The 13,335-nt window shown below is 32.6% G+C and overlaps 2 protein-coding genes across 2 annotated transcripts; one reads left to right on the top strand and one right to left on the bottom strand.

Moving 5' to 3' along the window:
- Positions 1-323: 323 nt before the first annotated feature.
- Positions 324-4,053, bottom strand: LOC104211259 (serine carboxypeptidase-like). Its single transcript, XM_009760286.2, has 8 exons — positions 3,707-4,053; positions 3,373-3,541; positions 2,303-2,422; positions 2,000-2,143; positions 1,746-1,896; positions 1,551-1,639; positions 1,183-1,441; positions 324-757 (listed from the first exon to the last, which is right to left on the bottom strand). The coding sequence occupies exons 1-8, from the start codon at positions 4,030-4,032 to the stop codon at positions 510-512; spliced, it is 1,506 nt and encodes a 501-aa protein (XP_009758588.1). The 5' UTR covers positions 4,033-4,053; the 3' UTR covers positions 324-509.
- Positions 4,054-10,861: 6,808 nt separating this feature from the next.
- Positions 10,862-12,483, top strand: LOC104211260 (uncharacterized). Its single transcript, XM_009760288.2, has 3 exons — positions 10,862-11,412; positions 11,821-11,891; positions 12,455-12,483. Exons 1-3 carry the CDS (start codon positions 10,862-10,864, stop codon positions 12,481-12,483), a joined length of 651 nt encoding a protein of 216 aa, XP_009758590.2.
- Positions 12,484-13,335: the final 852 nt, after the last annotated feature.

Below are 13,335 nucleotides of genomic sequence, written 5' to 3'. Positions count from 1 at the left end.
AGCATTATTAAGCCCTCCTTTCGTATAGCAGATTGCAAATAATTGAATGAACCATGGAAGATGTCATAAACTAGTGTTGTGCGATAAGCATATCCATAAGTACTTGTTAAATTTAAGTTCTTTGCCTACATGCCATTTTCTTTTCCCTTAAAATTGTTAGAGTATGATGCTACTGCTTGTCATTAGTGGGAAAGGCAAATAAATGCTAGGAGAATTTATAGATGCAAAATATTTGACATGGTTATTAACCGGAGATCAATGCTATGGGAGTGTTTGTCCTGATGCACAAGGTCGGGTAAAATTAACAATTTAAAAGAGTTGGATTGTGGTTCTTCAACATTTTAATGCTTAGTGTAACCTCAGAAAGAACACCATTCTCCTCAAACTAGGTGTAGGATAACATGAAATGGTGAAGTGTATTTACATGATTAGTATCATTTCCTGGAACCACATAAGAACTTGTAAAACTGTTATTGTGTCTTTGTATTGTGACTCATTCGTTGAAGAAGTTACATATGAGCAAAGTGACCTTCCTTAGATAATTTCCCTTGCATCCACCTCTGGAGCATTTCCAGTGCTGCCTTAGGTTGATCCATTGGAACCATGTGACCTGCATCATGGACCTTGAGGAAAGTCAGAGGCCCATGGTTCTTTTGAATTCCTTTCTCTTCACCATCTACTGTAAAGGGTACGGATCGGGCTGCCCCAAAGTCTTTCTGCCCGGTCCATTCCATTGCATGCACCCATCTCGAGTTCCCTGTCCATACAAGGAAAAATATTTTAGTTCTGGATTACAACAACTATGCCCTGAGGCGGATCAAGGATTTAGCCGGATTTAACCTTGATGAGTTGGACCTTTACTGAACTTATTTTGCTTTTCAAATTATTAGTTCAGATATAATATTTGCTGAAATTTTAGCGAGTTTTCATATAGAGATCTATGTTCCACATTTAAAATACTCGGTATGAAGGAACCTGCAGGTTAAGAGCTATATCTGCTCCTGACTATGCCTCAATCGCAAGCAAGTTGAGGTTAATTATATGAATCCTCTCTGAAGGTCGCTCCATTTAAGCTCATCTCACACTGTGGATTGGTAGGTTTAAATAGACTGCACATAATCTAGGACTCTCCCAATTCAAGATTGTACTAGTTCTTTTGGATCACAAATGAATGAAGCTTACCAAGCCAATTGCAGATAAGGTCATATTCCCCCGCGTAGACAAGTAGCTTGATGCCATCCTCAAGAAGTGGAGGAATACCAGCTTCAAGATTCCTCATCCAATCCAATTGCATTGCCTGGTAAACTGTAGAACTGCACGAAACGAAATCAATACCCCCGACACCAAGGGCATGCTTAACTTGTTCATCGTTGAGGAGAGTTTCCATCTTGGAGAAGTCGTAGCAGAGGTCACCAGCACAAGTCTTCCTGACATCATAGTACTGCAGCTCGAAGGTAAAAAATTAACACATTTTATGGTTAGAAATCTGTGTGATCCTAGTTACAATATGATTAGCTGAGAGAGCAAATTAAAAAACTATGCTTTCTTACATTTTTGTCACCCACAACATCCATAATTTTGTTGAAGATGCTTGTGCAAACAAGATATGCAGCCATGCATGCACTTCCACCATCAGTTCCTAATGTTTTTTTTTTTTTTTTGGCATAGGACAAAGTTGATGTAAAAAATAATGAAGGATTGTGGGATAAAGAAAACAGATTGTGGGGTTTTAGTGAGATAAATACCACAAAGCCTAATAGCCTGTTGACATTTTGGGTATGACTTGTCTATGGCATTGTAATCAGCTTTTTTGATCAATCTCATATCCAATGCATAGTCAGTGTAGGCTTTGTACTGAATTTCTGGATTAGTGAGTCCATTACCAATAACAAATCCCTAATCAAATATAATTCGCACAATTAGTAATTGAGAATTGGCAAAAAGAAAAGAATTTATAGGAGAAGATAAGATAGAAGATGGACTAATTAGTTATAAATACCTTAAGGTTTATGTGAGTTCCTTCCTTGTTCTTGTTACCTTGATGAACCCGAGAAGCAAATGCAGGAATGTAATGCCCAGCATATGATTCTCCAGTGATGTAGAAATCGTTCTTTTCATACTGTGGATGTGCCTTGAAGAAGGCCTAGTGATAAATAAATAAATAAGATAAGGTTTTGTACTTTAAATTTAAAGCTAGAATGACAATATTCAAATTATTTTGATATTAATACTAGTCGAAATTTAGAGGCTTAAAATGAGGAGGAAAAAAAAGGAGGAAACACCACAAAACAGCGTAACACACCTGCAAGAAGTCATAAAGATCATTGCTTACACCCCTTTCGTCGTGACGAATGTCATCCTCGTCAGAACTATAACTGAAACCAGTTCCAGTTGGCTGATCCACATATATTAGATTTGAGACCTATCAAATTGCAATTAAGCTCCATGTTATCATTCTTAACAATCAAAGCAAAAGAGAAATTCAGTTTTAACAATTTGATATTTGAAGTCCATTGGTTTGCTTAATTTGAACTCATCGCATGCAGTTCAAAATTTGCAATTGTGATCATTGCTTGCAAATAATTGATACTGAAAAGCTACTTCAATCAAGAAATCTATCAGAAATTGTTTGAGAGGAATCTTACTTATTCAGGAAAATGAAAGCAAATAAAGTGATTAGGACACTGTCGGTGTTGGAAAAATATTTAGATGAACAGGACACAGGGACTTTACGTGTAAATGAAGAGAAAGCAAAAAGTTGGAAAATTTTGTTAAAAGATCTCAACCGATAATCAAGAAAAAAGAAAAAAAGAAAAATCTTTATCCCTTCTGAACATGTAAAATTCTACTAGTCCCAACTAACAAACAGCAGGTAGGTGAAAATATACTTTGCATGATAGAAATTCTTTTGAATAACATCTTGGTAAAATGGAGTATATTCTCATCATAATCTTTAAAAAATCTAACCTTATTTTTTTTTTTAAAAAAAACAATGATGTTTGAATCAGTGTAGACGCATCTTCAAATAAATTGGCTTAGTGGGTGTTTGGACGTAAGAATTGTAAAATTCCGGAAAAAAGTGGGAAAAAAAAAATCGAATGAAAATGGTATTTGAAAATTAGAATTATGTTTGGACATGAATATAATTTTGGGTTATTTTTGTGATGTGATCTGAGTGAAAATTTGAAAAATGGTTTTTTGGACTTTTTCAAATTTTTGAAAAATTCCAAAATTCATTTTCAAGTGAAAATTAAAAATTTTATGAGCCAAATATTAATTTAGAAAAAAATGAAAATTTTTCGGAAAAAAATGAAAAAATTTTCATGGTCGAACGGGAATGTTTAAAGAAAAGAAGGAAGGAAAAACGAGAACCTTGTCCCAGCCGAAATCATTCCAGACAAGTGACATATTGTCTGCTATATTGAAAGGTCCATTTTCATAAAACACAGCCAGTTCACTGCTACATCCTGGCCCTCCTGTTAGCCATATAACAACTGGATCATTCTGGCTGCTTCTTGATTCAAAGAAGAAATAAAACATCCTGCAAAACACCAAAATTGAAAAAAAATTCAAAACAGTGAACACTACCAAGATTTCATTAATTTACGTAAATTGCTATGATTGATTAAATTGTGTTGGTGGAGTAAACAATCTTAATACTTTGTCAGTGTATATAATTTAAACGATTAATAATATTCATATATACCTTGCATCTTTAGTATGTGGAAGACGATAATAACCAGCATGGTGACCCAAGTCTTGAACAGTGGCTCCAGAATCACCAAGATAAGATAAATTGAATTTCTTTTCAAAGAGTCTTTGCTCAGTGGTTGCTACAGATTTCCCTGGTTCAAACTTATTGATATCATGCTTAGGGAATAAGTTAAGCTGATTGATGAATTTTTCTGCCATTGGTACAGGAAATTTAGGAGAAGATAGGACAAACTCATCGTCATTATTGGACGAAAGAGCAGGAGAAGAAAGAAAAAGAAGAAATAAAGCAAGAAAGAGAAAAGAGAAAGAGGATGCCATTTTCTAAGAATGACTTTATGGGGGGCATTAATATTTATAAGGAAGAGGAAGAGTGTGAAATAGGCTTTGTGCTGTGTAATGTTACTGTGTGTCTGTGTGAGAGAGAATGGGTGCGGTAAGAAACATGGGATTTAAAACGCTATGTTTGTTTAGAATGATGCTAATATGGACAAAGTACCCATTCCTTTTGGGGGAAAGGTGTGAGGTGAAGGAAAAGGCAAGGGTTCTATTATATATTTATTTATGGATTTAAGTTTTCATATTGCAGAGAATTCAGTAATTAGGTAATTTGTCTAATCACTCATTGGACATTTGCAATATTATTTCTCTTCAAAAAGAACTCAACCCTACCTACCCATCCATTTTTCTTCACTTTAAGGGTCATTTACTATCATGGATATAAAGAAAATAATTTCTAAAAAATACAAATATTATATTATTTTATCTCGCATTTTGTTGGAATATACGACTTAGGATAAGCAAACTCGGGACTCTTTATATCATGATTTTGGAATCATTGTATCACATTCAATATGGAATAACAATACCGGGATTAGCTGATCGTTGGATAAACTAACTCAACAACAAAGATGCCCTTCTCTCAAATTCTTCTCCTAAAATCCTTTAACATGCATAGCTAAACTTAAAATTAAAAATAAAGCTTTATCCAAGTTTATTCAGTTTTAAACCAAACAAATATTTGAATTATACGTCGTGAACCAAACAAAACACTAGTACTAAAGAGCTCGGGTATTATTAATCCCAATATTAGTACTATATCTTTTGCTTCATAAACATCAAACTACGTACACTTGCCGTGGGTTGGATGCATGTCGATAGTTCATTCTGATGAGTACAAGAACCTCGTATTTAAGTTGATAAGGGTAGAGAGACGGACTTATTATCCACCGAGTTTTTAATAATGCGCCAGCTAATCCTCATAACAGAAAGATAATTTTTTCTATATATGGTGCAATTAATTCATGATAACAATAATCATCACCCCAGTTACTGATATTTTTCGATGGAAAATTATTTTACAAGAACAGGTAATGAATCTTTTTAATTACTGTAAATCTATAACGATTGCCACCAAACATAGAATAATGAAATGAAATGATCCATAATCATTTTAATTACTGTTGATTCCAGTCATCGTGCAAAAGGATTATTCATCTTTTTGGGGGTGGGTGGAAAATGCTATAAGTCCATGGTGTTACTGAATTTATTGTAATTGTCATAAGAGCTGCATTAAAGTAGATTGTGTTAAGAGTAACCATCTACTACTATCACTTTAATCAGTATATATTTTCCGATAAGTGTTGCCTGAAATTGAGTGTCGTAAATCATTAAAGTAGGATAATGAGTACTCCCTCTATTTCTGTTTACATGAACTTTTTATCTTTTTGAGAGTTAATTTGACTAAAATTTAAAATTAAATTGAATTATATTAACTCGATATTTTAAAGTTAAAACTTAAATATTCTAAAAATATACAATGACTATTATAAGCTGCACTTCTTCTCATGTCAATATAAAAAAAAATATTTTAAAATATTGGTCAAAACACATATAGTTACAATCTCAAAAAACGAAAAGGTTTACATAAACAGAAATATAGGGAGTATTTTATTTTACTAGGCTATTATCTTTTATAAGAGAAAAGAGACAAAAATATTTTAAACTATTGTAAATGGAATAGAAAAGGCTATGCACACTGTTCACTTTTTGGTAAAAACTTACCCTCACCAAGGAGACTTTTTATGTATTGAGGAAATAAATTTTCATACTATTTGCAGATCGCCTAGAAATAGCTACAAATAAATATTCATAATAAGTGAAATTAATAATCTGAAAATAATATAGATAATATGTTACAATATATATTTTATAATACTTGTAAGTTTTTCTTACACTAACAATATATATAGGTTAAATACTTTTATATCTTCTATTTCTTGCGGCGACAGCAAGAGACCTTGAGGCTTAACTTTTGTGCATATGATCCAGGCTTCAACGGGGATGGCAATATGTTGCTTATAAGGGAAATACAATGTGGCCCTTCACAAACCTACTCGCTAGTCTCGTTTGACCGTAAAGCAACGGACTTTGGGGTTCTTCATTCTTAAGCATATATCTACATTGACTAATGGCAAAAAATCTGTTCGGGCATCTTATTCTATCGATCAATTAAATTAAAGCAAAATTAACATTATCTTATATTATTATAAAAGCACGAATAATTTAGGCTAAATGTTGAACGACTAAAATATTCTTGAAACATTGATCGATTTTTATAACCTTATATATTTGTATAATTTAAGGATATAATTGTAAATTATCGAAGACTGATTTTTCTTTTCATTTAAATTACGTATACATTAATGCCACATAGTTGACTTTGGGTCAAATTCTACACGCCTACTTTTTGGCCGATTTGGTTTACGATTTGGTTAGCTCAACTTTTTTTTAAGCCTTTTCCTTGCCGATTTGGTTTACGATTGGTTTCTTTAGCTCAACTTCTTTTATTTTTTTAAGCCTTTTCCTTTTTTTACAAGAATAATTTTCTTTATTTATCTTATCCCATAAAATTCAGTCTACTCACTGTCAATGTTTTTCCTGTAGCCTTTTCCTTTTTTGACAACAGTATTTTTCCTTATTTAATTTCTCCCATAGAATTCAGCTTAATTGCACGAATCCATGTAGGAAAAGAATAAGCCAATTATTCCTATAAAAGATGATATGGTTCCACATTGTTCATTATTCTCTAAAGGTTTTAGCGTAGAACGAAGTAATTTTCTCCAAAGGTATTATTAGTTCTCTTTATTGTTCCCGTTTTTATAACCTTATTGGTGAAATTCTTTTATTTTAGATAGATTTCCAGTATTCTCCAATATGTTACTATTTCAACTTTATTTTTGAGCTACATGTTAGTAATTTGACAAATTCGATTTTTTTTACTTAAATTGGTGTGCTGGTCAAAATTTTGCTACTTCGTTGCCTATTACCCCTCTGTAAAACTATTCCCTAAACTTAATATCAATACCTTTGAGAAACACGTTATACATTGTAAATATTACTATATTTGACAATCTCTTATTATATTGTCCAAATCCTACACCTAATACTAATACCTTTAGGAATGTGTTATACTTCTTAAAGATTCTTATATTTGGCAAAGTCTTATATTGTCCAATCCATTCCTATTACTAATTTGATTTGAGAACTTATTATATTGTCTGAATCCATTAGAAAAAGGGAGTCAAACACTTCTATAAAAGAAGCCACTGTTCCATATTCTCCATCATAAATTTATTGAGAAGTATTACTCCATAACATAATTCTGTAAACTTTGTGATTCTCTGCAACCATTGCGGAAGGTATTATTTCTTCTGATTAATATATTTCATTATTGATCTTATCAACCAAGTTTTATTGCTTTGGTATTTCAAGTTAGAAAGGGCCTATAATATTCTAGCTTTTAATTTTAGTAAGTATCTGTTATCTTTAGAGAATTACTCCGACTATCTAATAAAGATAAAATTATGATATTCACAGTTTTCTGTTATGACACAGATATTTGTTCGATTTAGACAGATGGCAGAACAAGGTAACAACAACAATAATTGATATTTCTTATTCTTGAGCATATGCTAATAATTAATTTATAAGTTAATTGATTATATAAATTTTTTGTTGTTCGTTGGTAGAACAACCGAAATTAGCTTATGCCATTCGGAGGATGGATAAATATATTAGTTCAACTGTCGCAAAGCCAAACATACAAAACCATTGTGAAGACTAACAGAAAATTTCAGGTAACCATAACATACTCATTACTTATCATTAAAGTATACATAACAAATTAAATATGGTACTGTAATTGTAATAAATTTTGTAGGAAGAAAGAGAAAAGCAGTTGTGCATACTGAAAATATTGATAAACAGCTCAACCATTCAACGACGCAAATCAGGAATGGTATGTTAATTCAACTATACCTTACTAAATTTGGGAGGTATGCTCATGATTATTTAGGATATTAATGCGGTATATGATAATTTATTCTCTTCAAATAATGGTTGAAACTATAGAAGGTTACACGATAGAAGTCAAAAAGTTCATTGCACTTAAATTTGGTTCCAAAACAAGTACAACAGTACCGGTTGAGTAAATATGATTACACCAAAATACTGATCCTTATGATTTTCACGGACATATCAATCTTACTACATCTTCACATTTAACAGCAAGACATGCCCGACTTGGTGACCAGAGTTTTCAGAGCAAAATTACAAGACTTAAAGGATCAAATATTCAAGAAACAAATATTTGGGGCAGTAGCAGCACATGTATTTATGGTTGAATTCCAAAAAAAGAGGTCTACCCCACATACACCTTTTATTAATACTTAAAGAAGGACACAAGATAACATCACCAGATCAGTATGACAAATATATTATAGCAGAACTACCAGACAAAGACGAATATCCAATATTGCATGAATTGGTTGTCAAGAATATGATGCATGGTCCGTGTGAAAACTATCGTCCATCAAACCCCTGAATGAAGGATGGTCAGTGCAAAAATCACTATCCTTGACCATTTTGTAATAAGTCAATACAAGGAAAAGATGGATATCCTATTTGTAGGAGAAGAAATGATGGGAAGAGCGCAAAAATTTGTGGCATGGTGATGAATAATCAGTGGGTTGTACCTTATAATCCTTACTACTAACTAGATACAACTGCCATATCAATGTTGAGGCTTGCTCCGGAGTGAAGGCTATAAAGTATTTGTACAAGTATATAAATAAAGGTCACGATAGGTGCGATGTTTATATTAAGTCGGATGATGGGGAAAAAATAATTGATGAAATTAAAAACTTCCAAGATGCGCATTGGGTATCTCCGTCGGAAGCACTTTGGAGAATTTATGAATTCAATCTTAGTAAGATGCAACCTCCAGTCATTAACCTTCAGCTACATCTCCCAGATAAACAAGTAGTAAATTCTTATATCCAACAGTGAACTTTAATCTCTTATTGATCAACCTTATAGTGACCTAGAAAGAGGTTATTTAATTTTACATTCACTGTTAATTACTTATATATATTCAATCACATACTACTGCCATGAATTTTTAACTCTCATTCTTAATAAGATATGAAAACATAGATTTTTATTGTTACAATGCTTTATTGGCATTATCCAATACAAACTTTGATTCGTAAGGCAAATCATAAGCATTTGGGAAGCTGATTTGGTGTCAAAATAGGTAAAGTGTTAGAAAATTTACAGTTCTCTCTCAGCCAATACAACTGGAAAACCTCCAACCAGTGTTTACGACTTTAGATTATAAAGATTAATTCTCTATCTTGTATCATCAAAAAAAGAAATCTGTATAAATAGTGCAAATATCTTCTTTGTTTTTGATGCATTCATATCAACTGTTCCCTCGCTGGTAAAGATTGGAATTTAATTTTGGGATATTACTTTTACGCTACATTGACTTATAAATACCAATTTTTAGTCTATTTCTCTTTGTCATTGATCGATTAGATAAGATATTGTGTTCAGATGTGTATTAAATTATCCAATATATAATTTCTAACGTAATATTTATACATATTAGTGTACTACTGGAAAAGGCAAAATTTGCAAACTGTTATAGCATCAGACAATGTCAAGAAAAGCATGCTCACTGAGTATTTCAAGACATGCTTAACAGACGAGGAGGCACAAATGTATCTATACAAAGAATTTCCAGAGTATTATGTATGGAACTCTCAATCAAAGAAATGGGCAAAAAGGAAAAAAAGATCTGTAATTGGCCGAATTGCTACAGGTAACGAACTGAATATTTCACTCAATGAAGTTTGTATATCTTTCTTTAAATTTCATCTATTTATCTTCTTTCCTTGAATAAAGCAGCTAATCCTAAAGAAGGTGAAAGATACTATTTGAGATTATTGTTGAATCATGTTAGATGACCATTTTCATTTGAAGACTTACTCAAGGTTAATGGAAGAGATTGCCAAACATTCAAGGAATCTGCAAGAGAAAGAGGGTTACTAGAATCAGATAACAACATTTTTGAATGCTTACGTGAGGCAGTTCTCTTCAAAATGCCATTAGCTCTAAGAAATTTGTTTGCAACTATATTGGTACATTGTAATCCAACAAACACTAGAAAACTATGGGACACATATTACGAGAATATGTCAGAGGACTTCGAAGGATACATGAGAGTTCATCTGATACTCAATTGCAGTACACATTGAAGAGCATTAATTATTTCCTAGAAAGCATGGGCAAGAGTGTTGAAAGATATAATTTACCAAAACTTAATCGGAGTCGAGATGATAATGTTACTTCAGAATGCAGAGAGATTACTGAAGAAAAGGCGATACAAGTGGATGAAGAAGACTTCAATACACAATCAAAGCTAAATCCTGAACAAGAACAAGCTTTCAAGACTATATTGCAAAGAGTAGATTCAAGTAGAACATGATTGTTCTTTGTAGATGGGCCCGGAGAAACCGGAAAAACATTCCTTTATCGTGCATTGCTTGCAAATGTCAGATCACGAGGTATGATAGCATTAGCAACATCAACAAGTGGTGTAGCAACAACAATTTTACCAGGGGGTCGTACAACTCACTCTAGATTCGACATGCCTCTGCAAACAAATGAAACTACCATTATGAATATGTCTAAGCAAAGTAGTGGTGCAAAATTAATAAGAAAAGAAAAGTTGATAATATGGGCTGAAGCACCTATGGTAGGGCGTTAGACTATCGAAACAGTTGACAGGAGCTTCACAGATATAATGGATATCGATGAACCATTTGGTGGAAAAGTAATGATTTTTGGTGGTGATTTTCGTCAAGTACTACCAGTAGTTCCAAAAGCGACGAGAGTTGAGACTGTAAATGCTAGCTTGGTAAAATCATACTTATGGCCTAAAATACAAAAAAATCAGTTAACAAGAAATATGAAAGCAAGAACAGATCCAGCATTCAGTGTTTTTTTGCTTCACATCGGCAATGGGGAAGAGCATACAATAAAAGATGATATGATCCTCCTCCCTGAGCAATTGGTTATCAAACCTAACGGTAATATTAGTGGTGAAGATCGCTTAATAACAGAAATATTTCCATCATTAAACGAAAATGGAAGTTGTGCAAAGTACATGACAAAAAAAGCTATCTTAGCTAGCAGAAACGAATATGTTGATCAACTAAATGAGATGTTGATTGACAAGTTCCCTGGTGAGAGCAAAATATTTCACAGTTTCGACTCAGCAGAAGATGATACCAACAACTACTATCAGGAAGAATACTTAAATACATTAACACCAAATGGCCTTCCACCGCACAGGTTCGTTGTTAAGTTCAGTATTCCTTATATATATATTACTATCATATTTGTATATAACAGACACAAAAATTCTCACAACATTATTATATCAAATTTGAAATGGGTTAGATTCTAACTCTGTAAATGCTTAAAGAGTTCCCATTGAATTAGGAACCATTACATATTTTTATTTTTATAAATATCACTGTATGCCTTCTTCCTCTTTCCCTCAGTCATAGTTTGTAATTCTTTAAAGGATAATAATTAAAAAAACATGCTTTATGAAGATTTTAATTTCTTTTGACAGCTAAATCCCTTTAGTTTTCTTTTACTTTGTGCACATTATTTTTTTCCTCCAGTTCTTTGTTTCTTTAATGGAAGAGTTGATGATAATCTTATAATTGAAAATTGATTTTCTCTTGCATACAGGTTGATTTTGAAGAAAAATGCGCCCATCATGTTATTAAGAAATATAGATCCGTCAAATGGACTATGCAATGGTACAAGGATGGTATGCAGAGGTTTTGACAACAACGTTATACATGCATAAATTATGATGGGTCAATGTACTTCCAAGCATGTGTCCATTTGACGGATCTATATTTCTTAATAACATGATGGGCGCATTTTTCTTCAAAATCAACCTGTATGCAAGAGAAAATCAATTTTCAAAGCATGTGTCCATCCCCAGAATTCAACTTTCACCTCCGAAAAATGAAGGATATCCTTTTAAATTTGTCCGTAAATAATTTCCAGTACGCTTGTGTTTTACAATGACAATAAATAAAGCACAAGGACAAACAATTCCGAATGTTGGATTGTATCTACCGCAGCATGTTTTCTCACATGAGCAACTATATGTTGCACTTTCAAGAGGAATATCGATGTCCACAACGAAAGTTCTTATCATGACGGAGTAACCAAAGTGTCGGAATGGTACATACACAAAGAATATCGTCTACAAAGAAGTCTTAGGTAAGATATCATCACATTGCATATTCATAAACTATTTGTGCATAATATTATGTCATTACTGACATGACCTAATTGATCATTTTTGCAGGTTCAGGCTATGATATCCAATCAGCTTGAGTTCCCATATTATGCTAATATATGTAATAACATTTCTTGTCATTTTAAATTATAGCGGTTTTACATATACATATATTTTAAGGGTTATTTTATTATTGATATTTATCTTATTCATTTAATTTGGTGTCCCTTCATATAAAGAATTGACTAAACCATTACGTGTCATTATTAACGTGCAACACACGTACATAATAACTAGTATTATATTAAAGCACGAATAGTCTATGCTAAATGTGAACGACAAAAATATTCCAAAAAATTAATCGACTTTTATGACCTTTAATATTTATATAATTTAAGAATATAATTGTAAATCTCCTGGATTTCTTTCCATTCAAACTATAGCTAAGCCGAGCCTAAAAAGTCAATCGTATGAAATCACTTTTGAGTCAAATTCCTTATTCTTCTTCGAATTCCATCGTTTTGGACTCTACCCCTTATCAGCTACTTCTTCTTGGTAGCCTGCTACATGTATTCTTCTACAAACATGTTTAATTGTTTTTCTTTTTGTAGTCTACAAATGGTTAATATGCTTATGGTATTCTATAAACTAGGGAGAAATTCAAAAATAGCAACATTTACAACTGGTCGTTCAAAAATACCCCAGTTTCAAAAGTAATCGAAATTTAGCCATTTTTCATGTAAAGATAAATTTGAGCGAAAATAATGTTCAAAACCCGAAAAATAAGCCAGCATATTATACTGGAGTTTCAGCATAAGTATGCTAGAACTCCAGCATAATATACTGGAGTTCCAGCAAGTATAATTGTCCAGTATAATATACTGGAGTTTGGAGCACCGGTGCTCCAGTCTCCAGTATATTATACTGGAGTTAGCAAAGTATACCGGTCC

This window comes from Nicotiana sylvestris, chromosome 2, assembly GCF_000393655.2.
Source record: "Nicotiana sylvestris chromosome 2, ASM39365v2, whole genome shotgun sequence".
NCBI classification, from domain to species: Eukaryota; Viridiplantae; Streptophyta; class Magnoliopsida; order Solanales; family Solanaceae; genus Nicotiana; species Nicotiana sylvestris.
Note: the sequence above shows the minus strand (reverse complement) of the source record. Positions and strands in the feature narration are given on the sequence as shown.

Coding starts and splice junctions, on each gene's coding strand:
- LOC104211259 (XM_009760286.2), bottom strand. CDS start 4,032: ATGGCATCCTCTTTCTCTTTTCTCTTTCTTGCTTTATTTCTTCTTTTT. Junction 2,423..3,372: donor ATGATTTCGGCTGGGACAAG/GTTCTCGTTTTT, acceptor GCAATTTGATAG/GTCTCAAATCTAATATATGT. Junction 1,640..1,745: donor ACAGGCTATTAGGCTTTGTG/GTATTTATCTCA, acceptor AAAAAACATTAG/GAACTGATGGTGGAAGTGCA.
- LOC104211260 (XM_009760288.2), top strand. CDS start 10,862: ATGGATATCGATGAACCATTTGGTGGAAAAGTAATGATTTTTGGTGGT. Junction 11,413..11,820: donor AATGGCCTTCCACCGCACAG/GTTCGTTGTTAA, acceptor TCTTGCATACAG/GTTGATTTTGAAGAAAAATG. Junction 11,892..12,454: donor GTCAAATGGACTATGCAATG/GTACAAGGATGG, acceptor TCATTTTTGCAG/GTTCAGGCTATGATATCCAA.